The sequence below is a fragment of the Myxocyprinus asiaticus genome, chromosome 42 (assembly GCF_019703515.2).
Source record: "Myxocyprinus asiaticus isolate MX2 ecotype Aquarium Trade chromosome 42, UBuf_Myxa_2, whole genome shotgun sequence".
Taxonomy (NCBI): domain Eukaryota; kingdom Metazoa; phylum Chordata; class Actinopteri; order Cypriniformes; family Catostomidae; genus Myxocyprinus; species Myxocyprinus asiaticus.
This window is the reverse complement of record NC_059385.1, coordinates 33469583-33484146: the sequence shown is the minus strand read 5'-3', so window position 1 is coordinate 33484146 and position 14564 is coordinate 33469583. Positions and strand designations below refer to the sequence as shown.

At 36.4% G+C, this 14564-nt stretch overlaps 1 protein-coding gene across 5 annotated transcripts in view; it reads right to left on the bottom strand.

Annotated features, from left to right (window-relative positions):
• The window catches only part of ppip5k2 (diphosphoinositol pentakisphosphate kinase 2), a 236972-nt gene that overhangs the window by 43998 nt on the left and 178410 nt on the right, over positions 1–14564 (bottom strand). For 2 of the 5 annotated variants that reach the window (XM_051683228.1, XM_051683229.1), the window contains exon 24: positions 13815–13985. In XM_051683228.1, coding sequence (XP_051539188.1) covers positions 13815–13985 — 171 coding nt within the window. Of the gene's footprint in view, positions 1–414; positions 589–716; positions 759–13814; positions 13986–14564 lie in introns of all 5 variants that reach the window. The other 3 variants (XM_051683230.1, XM_051683227.1, XM_051683231.1) reach the window with 3 other exon arrangements.

Here is a 14564-nt window from a genome sequence, read left to right as displayed (position 1 = left end):
CTGAAGAAGATTTTTGAGCAGATTGTTAAGGCTGAGTAATCTATCATAATTTGCTATTATTCTTGTAACCTTAAATGACTGTGTTAATTACTGGAAAGGTTGCATTACCTACAACTGTAGCCTAAAACAATGCCTAGATAGCTGTTAGACTAAGATACTTGGTGATATATGGACATATGGTTAAGTCAGAAGCTAATAATCCAGAACACAATCCCAATTACACTCCCCTTAAAAACCTATTAATATAGGTTGAAATATAATACATAATAATAAAAAACACTCTTATGAATGAGGAAATGCTCTCTTATGATTTATCTGCTGATTAGATGTCCTTGCTGACTGCCGCCAAGTTCTTGAGTGTGAAAGAACAAAAGTTAGCAGTTGGTGTGAAGAATGAATTAAATTGGTAAAAACCTGTTGCCATGAGCCAAAAATACTGGATGTGAAAGCCAGTGATTTGGGGGAGACTGGGGAGGAAGTTATTTGGTCCCCTGATCTGCGTCTTCTACGCCCAGTACCAACACCACAGGTGTAATGTATCCAGGTACCTATAGAGTCAGGGCTAGACACACTCAGGGGGCTTTCTTCCTGGAAGTGAGACAGGGGGCAGAAACAGCAGTCATGCAACATTAACAACAGTCCACCTATGTGTCCATGAACATTCACTAGCTAGGCCTTTTGCTTAACAGAAGACAAACAGGTATGTGTGCTCATACTTTGCCAGGAGCAGTCTTGATAAAGTCTTTCTGCAATGGGGACTAAAAAAGAAAACAAATAACAGATGGTGGCGATACAAGGGCAAATTTCAAAAGAAAATACATTTGTGGCTTTGAAATTTACTAAATATATGGGCAGTTGACATGGCTTTGTGCACAGAATGTTATGCATTGATTGTCTTAAAATGTTTACTTTCATTACAGTCACTTCAACACTGTGTCAGTTGCTTACAGAATTATGCAAATTCCTTCATCAGTGCACGTTTAACCGGACCTCGGCTTTTAGTTATATTTTCTGTCTTCTTTTTTTTTTTCTTTAAGGGTCACAAGTTCGTCACTCTGCAAGGCTACCTTCAATTTGCTTTGCCGTCTCTTTGCACATCATAAGCAGGTCAGAGCATGTTTTATTTTTCTCCTGTTGTGTGATGGCAGGCATATCCTTTATACAGCTTTGTTACTGTGTAATTAAGGAAGCGACTGCAGTTCATCTGTGTTCTTCCTCCTCTGCAACTTGGAAATGTGCCTTTTCCTGCTGTCAAAACCATGTAGGCAGACACTGAACATTGTTGCTAAGGCCTATGCAGCCAGAGGTCATGCCAGCACAGAAAGAAAATTGTATGGCAGCCTTGGTGTCGCTATCCCAAAGTGGGCTTATCGGTGACGCTATGAGCATGGTTGAGAAGTTTCATGTGCAAAATAGCAGTGTGCCACATTCAGACACATTGTGCTGGACTTGCATATGCAGCAGCCCCTTTGGCAACCCCTGCGGACCCTGAGCCGTGAGGCCTCCAATGGCTGCGCAAAAAAATTTACTTGAATCCTAGATCCACCAGGCCAGCTCCTCCTGGGCAGGCTAAACACATCTGACAAGCTTCAGCCATTAAAAGGAGGGGGTCTATGCCTGTCTATGCCCCTGAATAGACCATTTGATTTGAGTCTCAAGTGGGTGGGCAAAAGAAGCTCTCTGCCCTCCTCTAAGGGCTCCAGTCAAGTATTCTCCTGCAAGTGTTATTGCTATTGGCGTGCCATGAATTTGCCACACTGTAGCGTTCCGATGCAGTCAAGTCAACCTTTATTTATAGAGCACATTTAAAAACAACAGAAGTTGACCCAAAGTGCTTTACAGATCTAACAAATAAATAAATAATGACAGAGGGATATAAAACAAACAGATTGATATAAAGTTAAATATAAAACAATGAAATAAATGAAAACCTTTAAATACAGCATCATGTCTTTATCCAATTCAAACTATTCAAGGATCTATTCAAAAGCTACAGAATAAAAAACATTTTTTAAAAGAGATTTAAAAATGGCTAAAGTCGGCAATTGTGGAGCAGAAAGTTCCGTCCATCCTCTGCAGGAGAGCAATAGAAAACTTTACTCCTAAGCAGGTGCTATGCGTAATTTATAGCTGCTACTTTCTAGTTGGAGAAAAGGTTGGTGGCATGTGCCCAATTATAGACCTAATGGGGCTAAATCTGACTTGCAGGAAATTTTACTTTAAAATGGTCACTCCAAAACATTGTCTTCCATTACATGTCCATCAAGGAAATTGGCTTTTTGACCTGTTTCTAGCCCCCCACACTTTCACAAAGTGCTTGGAAGCTGCGCTCTCACTCTTAACACCTTAAACTCTGCGACATATTTTGGCAGCCGTCTGCAATGTTTTACACCCAAATTTAAAAGCTCACCATACACATACAGTGGACAAATCGCAAAATACTGTAAAAACAGTAAACCCACTACTTATTTTTTTTTAAGAATTCAATCATTTATAAATAATATTGAATATGTTTACAATCTTATGATTAACATAATTTTTTTCATTATCATTATTTTATCCTGACTTTGAAAGCCTGTAATTAACGCCCTCTCTGCTATGTCCCTGCAAAAACTGTTTGTTCATTCTAAACGCTTCATGGCAACAACATAGTTAAATTCATAAGAATGAGAGCTTTCAGTTGATATATAACATGTCTAGTTTAGTGGTATCTGAAAAACCTTTATATTCATATTCATTTTCCCACATCATTACAACAGGGTGGCGCTCATTTGCGATGGACAATTTCCAGGTCTTGTTATTTTATTAAGAAATAAAAAATACAAAAGTGGAGTTCTGTGAAAAGTTCAGATTCTAAGCTTTCAAATGGTAACACATTATTATGTATCCAGGGACTGTTACATTATAAATATAAAGTTATTTCACACTCCTGGCCCCACCCACTTGACCTGTCGGCGGGTCAGCAGAGTTTTTAGGTTGAGCATTATATGAGTCATAAACTATCCGGACGACATTTGAAACTATTTAGTTTCAAAGAGAGGGAGAACAGGGAGACTATACTTTTGGTGGCACCCCTTTGGCCCAACTAGTTATGGTTTCCAGATCTGATTGCGTTGTTGGACAGTCCTCCTTGGGATATCCTGCTGAGGAGGAATCTGCTCCCTCAAGATCAAGGGACGATCTAGCATTAACATTCAGAGAAGTGGAGGCTCCATGTTTGGCCCCTCGCAATGAGGAACAAGTTGGCTGTTCTGTGCAAATTGTTCTGCACTTCTTTTAGAAACATTTGGATACTGAACTCAACCCTATATACTCAAAGTCTATGTTGCAGCAAAGGCTGTGGGTCATGCTGTGGTGAATAATTTGTTAACTGGCAAGCATTCAATGGTGTCCAGTTTTCTGAAAGTGAACCCAGACTTGTTCCATCTCACCCAATGCATGTCCTTGTGTTGGGCCTTTCTGTGGTGCTAGAGGCACTTGTGGCTCCACCATTTGAGCCACTGGAGTCAGTCTGTTTATGTACACTCTCTCAAGATAGTGTTGCTATTAGCGCCCGCTTTGGTGAGGCGTATCGAAGCCTGAAAGTCTTTGCAAAAATGAAACAGTTTACTCACGGGTCTGGTAGTGTTTAACTGCCTCATCTTTAAATAACAGTTCCTTTGCAAAGCTTGAATCATATTGTGACTGGTTCACAAGCAATCCACTCTGATATGAGCCAAAACATACAATCCACGCTGAAATGTTTTGAATTCGCAAACGTAATACAATCTATGGTGATTGTTGGGTGCTTCAACTGGCTTCAACAGGCCAAAGCAGAGATGCTGGTCTTCACAGGAGTGGCATCTCACATCTTCCATGTTTGTTTACACACAGAACAGCTTGTGTTTCTCCCAGTCAGTTCTCCCATTGGCAGCAGCAGAATGAGACACGTTTTTAAAAGTTGCACTTATGCTGCTCTTAAAATGTGGTACACATCACCAAAAATGCATCGGAACAATTAAAGATGTCCATCTAGTCCATGTTTACAAAATACCAACAATTAAATAAAGCACAGATGGGTGCAAAAACGGGCCAGGATACCTTCAAAACAGCAAGAAACAGTGCAGCTGAATGAAACATAATGGGGGCTCCTTTTTAGAGTTCTAACTTGACATGGCATCTTTTAAAAGCAGTGCGAAATGCATGATAATGGTCAAAGCCATTTCATCTAGTGTAGAAAAACATTTAAATCCAGATAGGCACATGAAGGTGTCCTGTGTAAGTCTTCTTTTCTGTAGATGAATCTCCCATGATAGGCCTTCTATCCTCTTCACCTGTGACTGACTGGGAGCACCACTGTGCGAGGCCAAGGGTGCAATGACAAAAAATACGCATCGATGTCTTGCTGAAGAGGCAGTCATATGCAGACGTATTTGGTCCTTGTGATGTCACAAGTTCCACAAATTCCAAACGACATGTTTCTGGAGTCTGGTTTAAATAAATGCTCTTTCACTATTAAGGAGGAAGTTTTCAGTTCTGAAACATGCAGTATGTTCTTACAGTACAATGACCACTTATATGTCAAATGATCAAGGAAAATTGTATTCCACATGTCATGACCCTTTAATAATAAACTGTCCAACTATATTACCATTTCACTGTCATGTTGCAAAAATATTTGGGTACTTGCTAGTAGTACTTAATCAAATATATTTTTCACTGCAAAACTAAAAATACTAAATATTATAATACTAAAAAAAGGTTTGAAAACGTTTTTTTTTTGTTTTTTTTGTAAGCAAGAGAATATGCAATACAACAACACCACTGCCTCGTTCTCCATTTCTTCCCTACATTTTCATGGTAAACCATGTCAACCACCCATATCCTAATTGTGGCCAAGAGTCAACAAGGAATAACAAGTAACTGTATTACTCTAAAACAGCTGATAGCAACAACCAGTAAAGTATTTGTAAATCATTAATTTATAGTTAATTGATAATTTATTAGTTATTGTTCCTACATTAATAATACATTAATAGGCTACATACAAACAGTATGTTATTCATTATGTTCACTGTAGCAAACAATTTATTAACTTGTTAATCATACCAGACTGATGTTGATGGAATCCAGTGGTAAAGAAGTGTTTGAGAACATTTAGAAGGCATACATTTATAGTTAATTAAGAAATTATATATGCATTTATTTATGTGATGAATTGGATATATGTACATGAATTGGATAAAGGAAGTTAAGGTGGCCAATTTTTGAGAGTTTAATGGCAAAAATGTGACGCTTATAATTTAACAAAAACACATATTAATTATATTAACCAGGGTATTATTTGAGCTGTAAACATTTTTAAATCATCATTTTTTACTGTTATTTCAGGATTTTGAGGAAAGTGTTTTCTGCATTTCATTGCCATGGCAACAAAGTTGTAAAATTGGTTATAACTTTACACAGGAAAGGTTATTAAGTGAATTTATCACACTAAAATCATGCTAACATGCATATTGTTTACATCTTTGGATATACTTTTAAAACAGTGAGTATTTTAATGTTTATGGATTGGCCCCATTCACTTCCATTGTAAATGCCCCACTGTAACTCAGATTTTTGCTTTTTTTTTTCTTGAAGAAAAGAAAGGTCAAGTCAAAATTATATTTCTGTGATCAACACTAAGCCACAAATGCTGTTAAAAAAATTTTTTTAACCCAGAATATTACTTTAAGCATTCATACATTCATCATATGTTCAATTCATTACATATACAGTATACATGTATAAATAATTTATTTATTAATTACAGATTTATACCTTCTTAACCCTCTGGGGTCTGAGGGTGTTTTGGGCCCTGGAGAAGTTTTGACATGCCTTGACATTTGTGCTTTTTTCAGTTGCTTAAAAACATATTAATGGCTAAAGTCTGATAACACTGTATTCAGCACAAACTGGGCTACAATAATATGTGAACAACATTTGTACATGTTTGTATTTTTGAGAAAATAATCTTTATGCGTGGTTTTTGAAAAAAACAAAAATTGTAAGTCACTGAAATAAAGCCATATATCACATACTAAACATTGGTTCACAAGACTTTTGAGATTCTTGTAGCTTAGAGTTTTTGCTACAAAAATGATGTAAAACCATCCTGATCACTCATTCATACAAAACAATATAGTCATTTAACTTTTGTGAAAGACATTTTTAGAAAGGCCATATGCGAGGAGGCGTGGGTGATCATGAATATTGATGTCATTCACACCTGAGGAGACAAAGACCCCTCCCCTGAGAGAGAATGTATTATCTGACTATACATTTTCTTTACATAAAGACTTTACTTAAAAACTTTAGACCTACAATACCGTTTCAAAGTTATAGATCTGTAAGATTTTTTAATGTTTTTAAAAGAAGTCTCTTCTGCTCACCAAGGCTGCATTTATTTGATCCAAAATACAGCAAAAACAGCGATATTGTGAAATATTTTTACAATTTAAAATAACTGTTTTTTATTTGAATATATTGTAAAATTCAATTTATTCCTGTGATCAAAGCTGAATTTTCAGCATCATTGCTGCAGTCTTCAGTGTCACATGATCCTTCATAAATCATTCTAATATAGCATACAATTTAAATACCTGCTTTAGCCGAAACAGCATTTAAATGTTACTAAAACTTGCCTATTAGGACACATTTCAAATGTCAATACTCTGAATACTGGCTGGCAAGTCTGGAAATAGTCCAGCTAGTAAAATATGTATATGTTTATATAAAATAGCATGTCAACTAATATGTAAGTAAAACTAAATGACTTACTCATCTGGAATTGTATCCTCAGCTGGATCAAGTCGCTCTTCAAAATGTAAACATTCATTGTCAGAGTCCTGCTCTTCTTTGGAGGAAAATGTGAACTCTACGTCACTATCCAGGACCATCTGTAGAGCTTCCTCACCTGTGTAGCATGCAATCTTCCAAATGCGCAGGAAAGTGAATGAATTGGATGATGAACTTGATGTTTTTTAAGGCACTGTTGGGGGCGTTTACCATTTCCATTGATCGCCTCAGCACATTACCGTATGAATAGCGCGCTCTGCTGGTGGGTGTGATCTCATTAGGGATAACGAGCTGAGCCAGGAGAAACTGTACATCGCTTTGTTTCATACAGATTACATTGCAGGAGAATATTTGTTTTAAATTTGAATAGTTTTATTTAAAAGTAGACATTTTAAGCTTTCTTTAGACATATGTTTCATGTTTGTGTTTTAAGTATTCGTTGAGTTTCACTTCATTTTTGTGATATGTTTCAGAAATATGCTCGCGGAGACAGAGATGGCTGAAAGCGCACCCTGTTTATTTTCTTTATTTTACAAAAGCACAATGTTTTGTTATTATTGTGCGTGTACACAAATAAAAGTAGACCCTTTATAGTTTCTAATGATGTCTTACACTTATCTGTATGCTCAAAAATGACGGAGTATTTTAAGTTGTTTCCACTGTTATGCGGAAAAATCCAGCAGGATGCGCTGGCGCGTCCGTCGACCCCAGAGGGTTAATGTTCTCAAACACTTCTTTACCACTGGTTTGCACCAAACAAAATACATAAGCTAAGACTGGTTAAAAAATAGTTTACAATGAATGAAAAAACATTATTAAACTGCTTAAACATGAACTTATTAAACAATAATAATTTTCAAGAGAAAATATAAATTATTAACATTCTATTTGTATATACTCTATACATGTATTAACAATGAAAGTACAACAATTTATAAATAAATATAAACTGATGCTTTACAAATACTCTATACCTCGTAGTTATTATAAAGTGTTATCCAACAACCTAAACTATACAGACACAAAATCTCACATATGATCATAAAGATAGACAACATGCACAGGAGTTACCTTGCTCTGATCAAAACATACACTGGCGGCAAAATGTTTGGAAAAATATACAGATTTTGCTGTTTCAGAAGGAAATTGGAAACTTTAATTCACCAAATTGGGATTCAACTGATCACAAAGTATAGTCAGGACTTACAGATGTAAAAAACAGCACCATCACTATTTGAAAAAAGTCATTTTTGATCAAATCTACACAGGCCCCATTTCCAGCAGCTATCACTCCAACACCTTATCCTTGAGTAATCATGCTAAATTGCTAATTTGGTACGAGAAAATCACTTGCCATTATATCAAACACAGTTGAAAGCTATTTGGTTCATTAAATGAAGCTTAACGTTGTCTTTGTGTTTGTTTTTGAGTTGCCACAGTATGCAATAGACTGGCATGTTTTAAGGTCAATATTAGGTCAAAAATGAAACAGCTTTCTCTATAAACTCATCAGTCAATCATTGTTTTGAGGAATGAAGGCTATACAATGCTTGAAATTACCAAAAAACTGAAGATTACATACAAAGGTGTACACTACAGTCTTCAAAGACAAAGGACAACTGGCTCTAACAAGGACAGAAAGAGATGTGGAAGGCCCAGACGTACAACTAAACAAGAGAATAAGTACATCAGAGTCTCTAGTTTGAGAAATAGCTTCATTGAATTCTACCCGTTCAACACCAGTTTCATGTACAACAGTAAAGAGAAGACTCAGGGGTGCAGGCCTTATGGGAAGAATTGCAAAGAAAAAGCCACTTTTGAAACAGAAAACAAAAAGAAAAGGTTAGAGTGGGCAAAGAAACACAGACATTGGACAACAGATAATTTGAAAAGAGTGTTATGGATCTTAAACCCATTGAGCTTTTTATGGGATCAGCTAGACTGTAAGATGCATAAGAAGTGCCCGTCAAGACTATCTGTGGCAAGTGCTACAGGAAGCATGGTGTGAAATGTCACCCGAGTATCTGGACAAACTGACAGCTAGAATGCCAAGGATCTGCAAAACTGTCACTGCTGCACTTGGAGGATTTTTTGATGAGAACTCTTTGAAGCAGTTTAAGCAGTTTTTTTTTTTCAAATTGTAATAGTAATTTTTCATGTTATTAATGTCCTGACTATAAATTGTGATCAGTTGAAAGCCACTTTGGTGAATAAAAGTACCAATTTCATTCCATAAGTTCAAAAACTGTACATTATTGGCCGCCAGTGTATATTTATAATATATATATATATATATATATATATATATATATATATATATATATATATATATATATATATATATATATATACACACACACACACAGTTGAAGTCAGAAGTTTACATACACCTTAGCCAAATACATTTAAATTCAGTTTTTCACAATTCCTGACATTTAATAATAGAAAACATTCCGTGTCTTAGGTCAGTTAGGATCACTATTTTAAGAATGTGAAATGTCAGAATAATAGTAGAGAGAATTATCTATTTCAGCTTTTATTTCTTTCATCACATTCCCAGTGGGTCAGAAGTTTACATACACTTTGTTAGTATTTGGAAGCATTGCCTTTACATTGTTTAACTTGGGTCAAATGTTTTCGGTAGCCTTCCACAAACTTCTCATAATAAGTTGTTGGAATTTTGGTCCATTCCTCCTGACAGAACTGGTGTAACTGAGTCAGGTTTGTAGGCCTCCTTGCTCGCATATGCTTTTTCAGTTTTGCCCACAAATTTTCTATCAGATTGAGGTCTGGGCTTTGTGATGGCCACTCCAATACCTTGACTTTGTTGTCCTTAAGCCATTATGCCACAACTTTGGAGGTATGCTTGGGGTCATTGTCCATTTGGAAGACCCATTTGTGACTGAGCTTTAACTTCATGGCTGATGTCTTGAGATGTTGAATCAATATATCCACATCATTTTCCTTCCTCATGACGCCATCTATTTTGTGAAGTGCACCAGTTCCTCCTGCAGCAAAGCACCCCCACAACATGATGCTGCGACCCCCATGCTTCACGTTTGGGATGGTGTTCTTCAGCTTGCAAGCCTCACCCTTTTTCCTCCAAACATAACGATGGTCATTATGGCCAAACAGTAACAATTTTTGTTTCATCACACCAGAGGACATTTCTCCAAAAAGTAAGATCTTTGTCCCCATGTGCACTTGCAAACAGTAGTCTGGCTTTTTTATGGCAGTTTTGGAACAGGGGCTTCTTCCTTGCTGAACAGCCTTTCAGGTTATGTCGATATAGGACTCGTTTTACTGTGGATATAGATACTTGTCTACCTGTTTCCTCCAGTGGTTAAAAATGAGTTTTAATGACTTCAACCTAAGTGCATGTAAACTTCTGACTTCAACTGTATATATCAGGCTGTTTTTTTTTGTTCTTTGTATTTAATGCTCATTTTCCACTGGCTGATTGGGCAGCTTTGAGATAAGACATTGATTTATCCTTTATATATCATTATTAAATTAATACAGTTGAAATCAGAAGTTTACATACACTTAGGATGAAGTCATTAAAACTATTTTTTTAACCACTTTGTGCATGACTCAAGTAATTTTCCAACAATTGTTTAAAGACAGACTGTTTCACTTTTAATTGACTATCACAATTCCAGTAGGTCAGAAGTTTACATACACTAAGTTAACTGTGCCTTTAAGCAGCTTGGAAAACTCCAGAAAATGATGTCAAGCCTTTAGACAATTAGCTTCTGATAGGAGGTTTACTGAATTGGAGGTGTACCTGTGGATGTATTTTAAGGCCTACTTTCAAACTCAGTGCCTCTTTGCTCTTTGACATCATGGGAAAATCAAAAGAAATCTTTTGATTAAAAAAAAAAAAAAAAAAAACTGTGGACCTCCACAAGTCTGGTTCATCCTTGGGAGCAATTTCCAAATGCCTGAAGGTACCACGTTCATCTGTACAAAAAATAGTAAGCAATGGGACCACGCAGCCATCATTCCACTCAGGAAGGAGTCTCCTAGAGATGAACGTAGTTTGGTGCGAAAAGTGCAAATCAATCCCAGAACAACAGCAAAGGACTTTGTGAAGATGCTGGAGGAAACAAGTAGACAAGTATCTATATACACATTAAAACAAGTCCTATATCAACATAACCTGAAAGGCTGCTCAGCAAGGAAGAAGCATCTGCTCAAAAAAATCTCCATAAAAAAGCCAGACTACAGTTTGCAAGTGTACATGGGGACAAAGATCTTACTTTTTGGAGAAATGTCCTCTGGTCTGATGAAACAAAAATTGAACAGTTTGGCCATAATGACTATCGTTATGTTTGGAGAAAAAAGGGTGAGGCTTGCAAGCCGAAGAACACCATCCCAAACGTGAAGCATGGGGGTCGCAGCATCATGTTGTGGGGGTGCTTTGCTGCAGGAGGAATTGGTGCACTTCACAACATAGATGGCGTCATGAGGAAGGAAAAATGATGTGGATATATTGAAGCAACATCTCAAGACATCAGCCATGAAGTTAAAGCTTGGTCGCAAATGGGTCTTCCAAATGGACAATGACCCCAAGCATACCTCCAAAGTTGTGGCAAAATGGCTTAAGGACAACAAAGTCAAGGTATTGGAGTGGCCATCACAAAGCCCTGACCTCAATCCGATAGAAAATTTGTGGGCAGAACTGAAAAAGCATATGCGAGCAAGGAGGCCTACAAACCTGACTCAGTTACACCAGTTCTGTCAGGAGGAATGGGCCAAAATTCCAACAACTTATTAGACCCAAGTTAAACAATTTAAAGGCATTGCTACCAAATACTAACCAAGTGCATGTAAACTTCTGACCCACTGGGAATGTGATGAAAGAAATAAAAGCTGAAATAAATCATTCTCTCTACTATTATTCTGACATTTCACATTTTTAAAATAAAGTAGTGATCCTCACTGGCCTAAAACAGGGAAAAGTTTTCTACGATTAAATGTCAGGAATTGTGAAAAACTGAGTTTAAATGTATTTGGCTAAGGTGTATGTAAACTTCTTACTTCAACTGTAGTTCACCCAAAAAACTTAAAATTCTGTTGTTATTGACTCAATGTTTTTCCAATTCCATGACTTTCATTCTTCTGCAGAACACAAAAGGATATACTTTTAAAGAATGTCTGGATCGCTGATTTTCATACAATAGCAGTGGATAGTGACTCACTTTAAAGCTAAAAAAAGCAGCACCAAAAACTTTTATAAAGTAGTCAATGTGACCGGTGTGTCATATTCCAGTGTGGTGGTGGCGTAGTGGACTAAAGCACATAACTGGTAATCAGAAGGCTGCCGGTTCAATCCCCACAGCCACCACCATTGTGTCCTTGAGCAAGGCACTTAACTCCAGGTTGCTCCAGGGGGACTGTCCCTGTAATAAGTACACTGTAAGTCGCTTTGGATAAAAGCGTCTGCCAAATGCATAAATGTAAATGTAAATATTCCAAGTCTTCTGAATTTAAATATGACATTCTTTAACATACATAATTTTGTGTTCTTCAAAAGAAATAAAATCATATGGGTTTGGAATGACATGAGGGTGAGTAAATGATGACCATTTTCATTTTTGGGTGAATTATACCTTTCATGATAGCTGTAGTTTGAACAGGGTCCACATGAAAATAAATTCCTCCCAAACATGGGCTGTGATTATTTGATTGTTTAGTGTATTACTGTGGTATGAAATGGCATTAGAAGGGAAAATGTATGTTTAGAAACATACAGATAATGGAATTTTATTGGACTAATCTACAACAAATTGCAGAGAGAATGCACCGCGTTGAATAACTAGAAATATAAGCATATGAAATAGAAAGAATATCATGAACGTTTAAACTTTGATGACTAAATCATCACTATTATTACACTTCAAAGAATCCTACAACACTTAAAACACTAAAGTTGTATGACATTTTCATAAAAGCAACATGAACTATATTTCTCCTATTCGGAATCAGTTTGTGATACCGTACATATATTATAATGCTATATAATGAAACTAGAAAATATAAACATAGGCCTATTCACGTCATGAGCAATGTGACAAAGCAAGGTAAAATTAACTCCTCAATTCATGACCAATGTTCCCTCTAAGCCAAGCAGATGCAAACAAAATCTACAGATGGCAGACACTAAAGTGTGTAGGCAAACCATAGATTTAGTTAATCGGAGCTAAAGAATTTTTTTGAGTATAGAGCTGAAGCTGTGATATCTCAGAAACACAGTGGAAATACACAGCACTGATTAATTTGTGAAAGGACGCATTACCAAATTTAACGTGATGCGTGAGAACACTTGGTAAATTCATTAATGTGGCTGTGCGCAGGAACAGTCCATTGAGCTTCATGGTCATAATTCCCATCGTGGGATGGGTTAATGTAAAAGCAGTTGGTTGTCTTGCATGCAAACAGGTGCAAAAAAATAAAAAAATAAAATACGTGTCAAAATATCAGATCTGCGCATTACACTATGCAGTGTAACCACCCTTATAGATCTGGTGCTGTCTATTATGTTGTTAATACTAATCAAACAACAATATTAAAACAAAAAATAAAACAAATCACTCTTAATTAATGTCTTTGTTTAATTACTATGATCTTAGTTTATAGCGTTTTATTATTATGAATGTTTACCTGAAAAATGTAATAACTTGAGGCAATGTTAACTTAATTGAGAAACACATACAGTAAAAAATAGGTAAACAAGAACAAAATAAAAATAGGTCAACAAGAAAAAAATATAGAGGGAACATTGTTCATGAGTGTGCTTGATAAAGGTAAGCTTCTATATTTCTACAAGAGCTTTCATCACAAAACAGGCGTAACATCCTAAAACTAGAACAAACACTACATATACAGCTCAAATAATGTGGGAATCACTGGATAGTTTGGAACAAAACTGTAAGTAGACCCGTACTGAAAACAAAAGATCAGCAGTGTTATTATGACAACAAATCATCACTTACTTCCACAGAGCCAATCTTTTTGGAGCGGGGAAGAGGGGACTTCCTGTGGATGTAGATGGGATCTGACACCATGGGGCGGAACATCATAAGGGCTCGATCTGGCTCGTCACGTTTAGGACCGCTGGACTCCTCATCACTGTCATTCTGGGATTTCTTCTTGGAGCCTTCATTCTAAGACAAGTGCATTTCAAAATATTTCAGTCTCAAATTAAAAGTCACAACTTTTAGAAAATACTACAATGGAAAAGATTTATAAGCACATAAATAGTAACTTTCAACGTGCTAATTTTCAAATACCTTCCAACCCCAAAAAGAGAAAACAAACAGCTTAATTTAAATACAGAGCCCATGAAATCCAAGTTTTGCATGTTAGCTTGAGTTCATCTATATTCTAGTGTATTTCTAAAAGGTGACAACTTTAACCTTTAGCAGATACAGTTTTCCCTTCTGGGATAACAGACCAAAAATATTGATAACATCACCTTGCACTCAGGGGTGTATCAAGATTTTTGTCTTATCAAATGCTCTCTGGAATGAGAATGTCCCTCCCCCTAACACCACCTGCTACTGATTAACAATAGTAAGCACATAAAGTAAATGTTATTGACTGTTTCAAAGGATATGCCCTTTGATATGTCCTGCCTAACATCCACTTTTTTTAGAAAATAATTCAACAAAAAATTGTCAACACAGGAAAGAAAACTGCACTCGTCAAACCATGTCACAAGGTCTTTCAAAATGTTAATGATT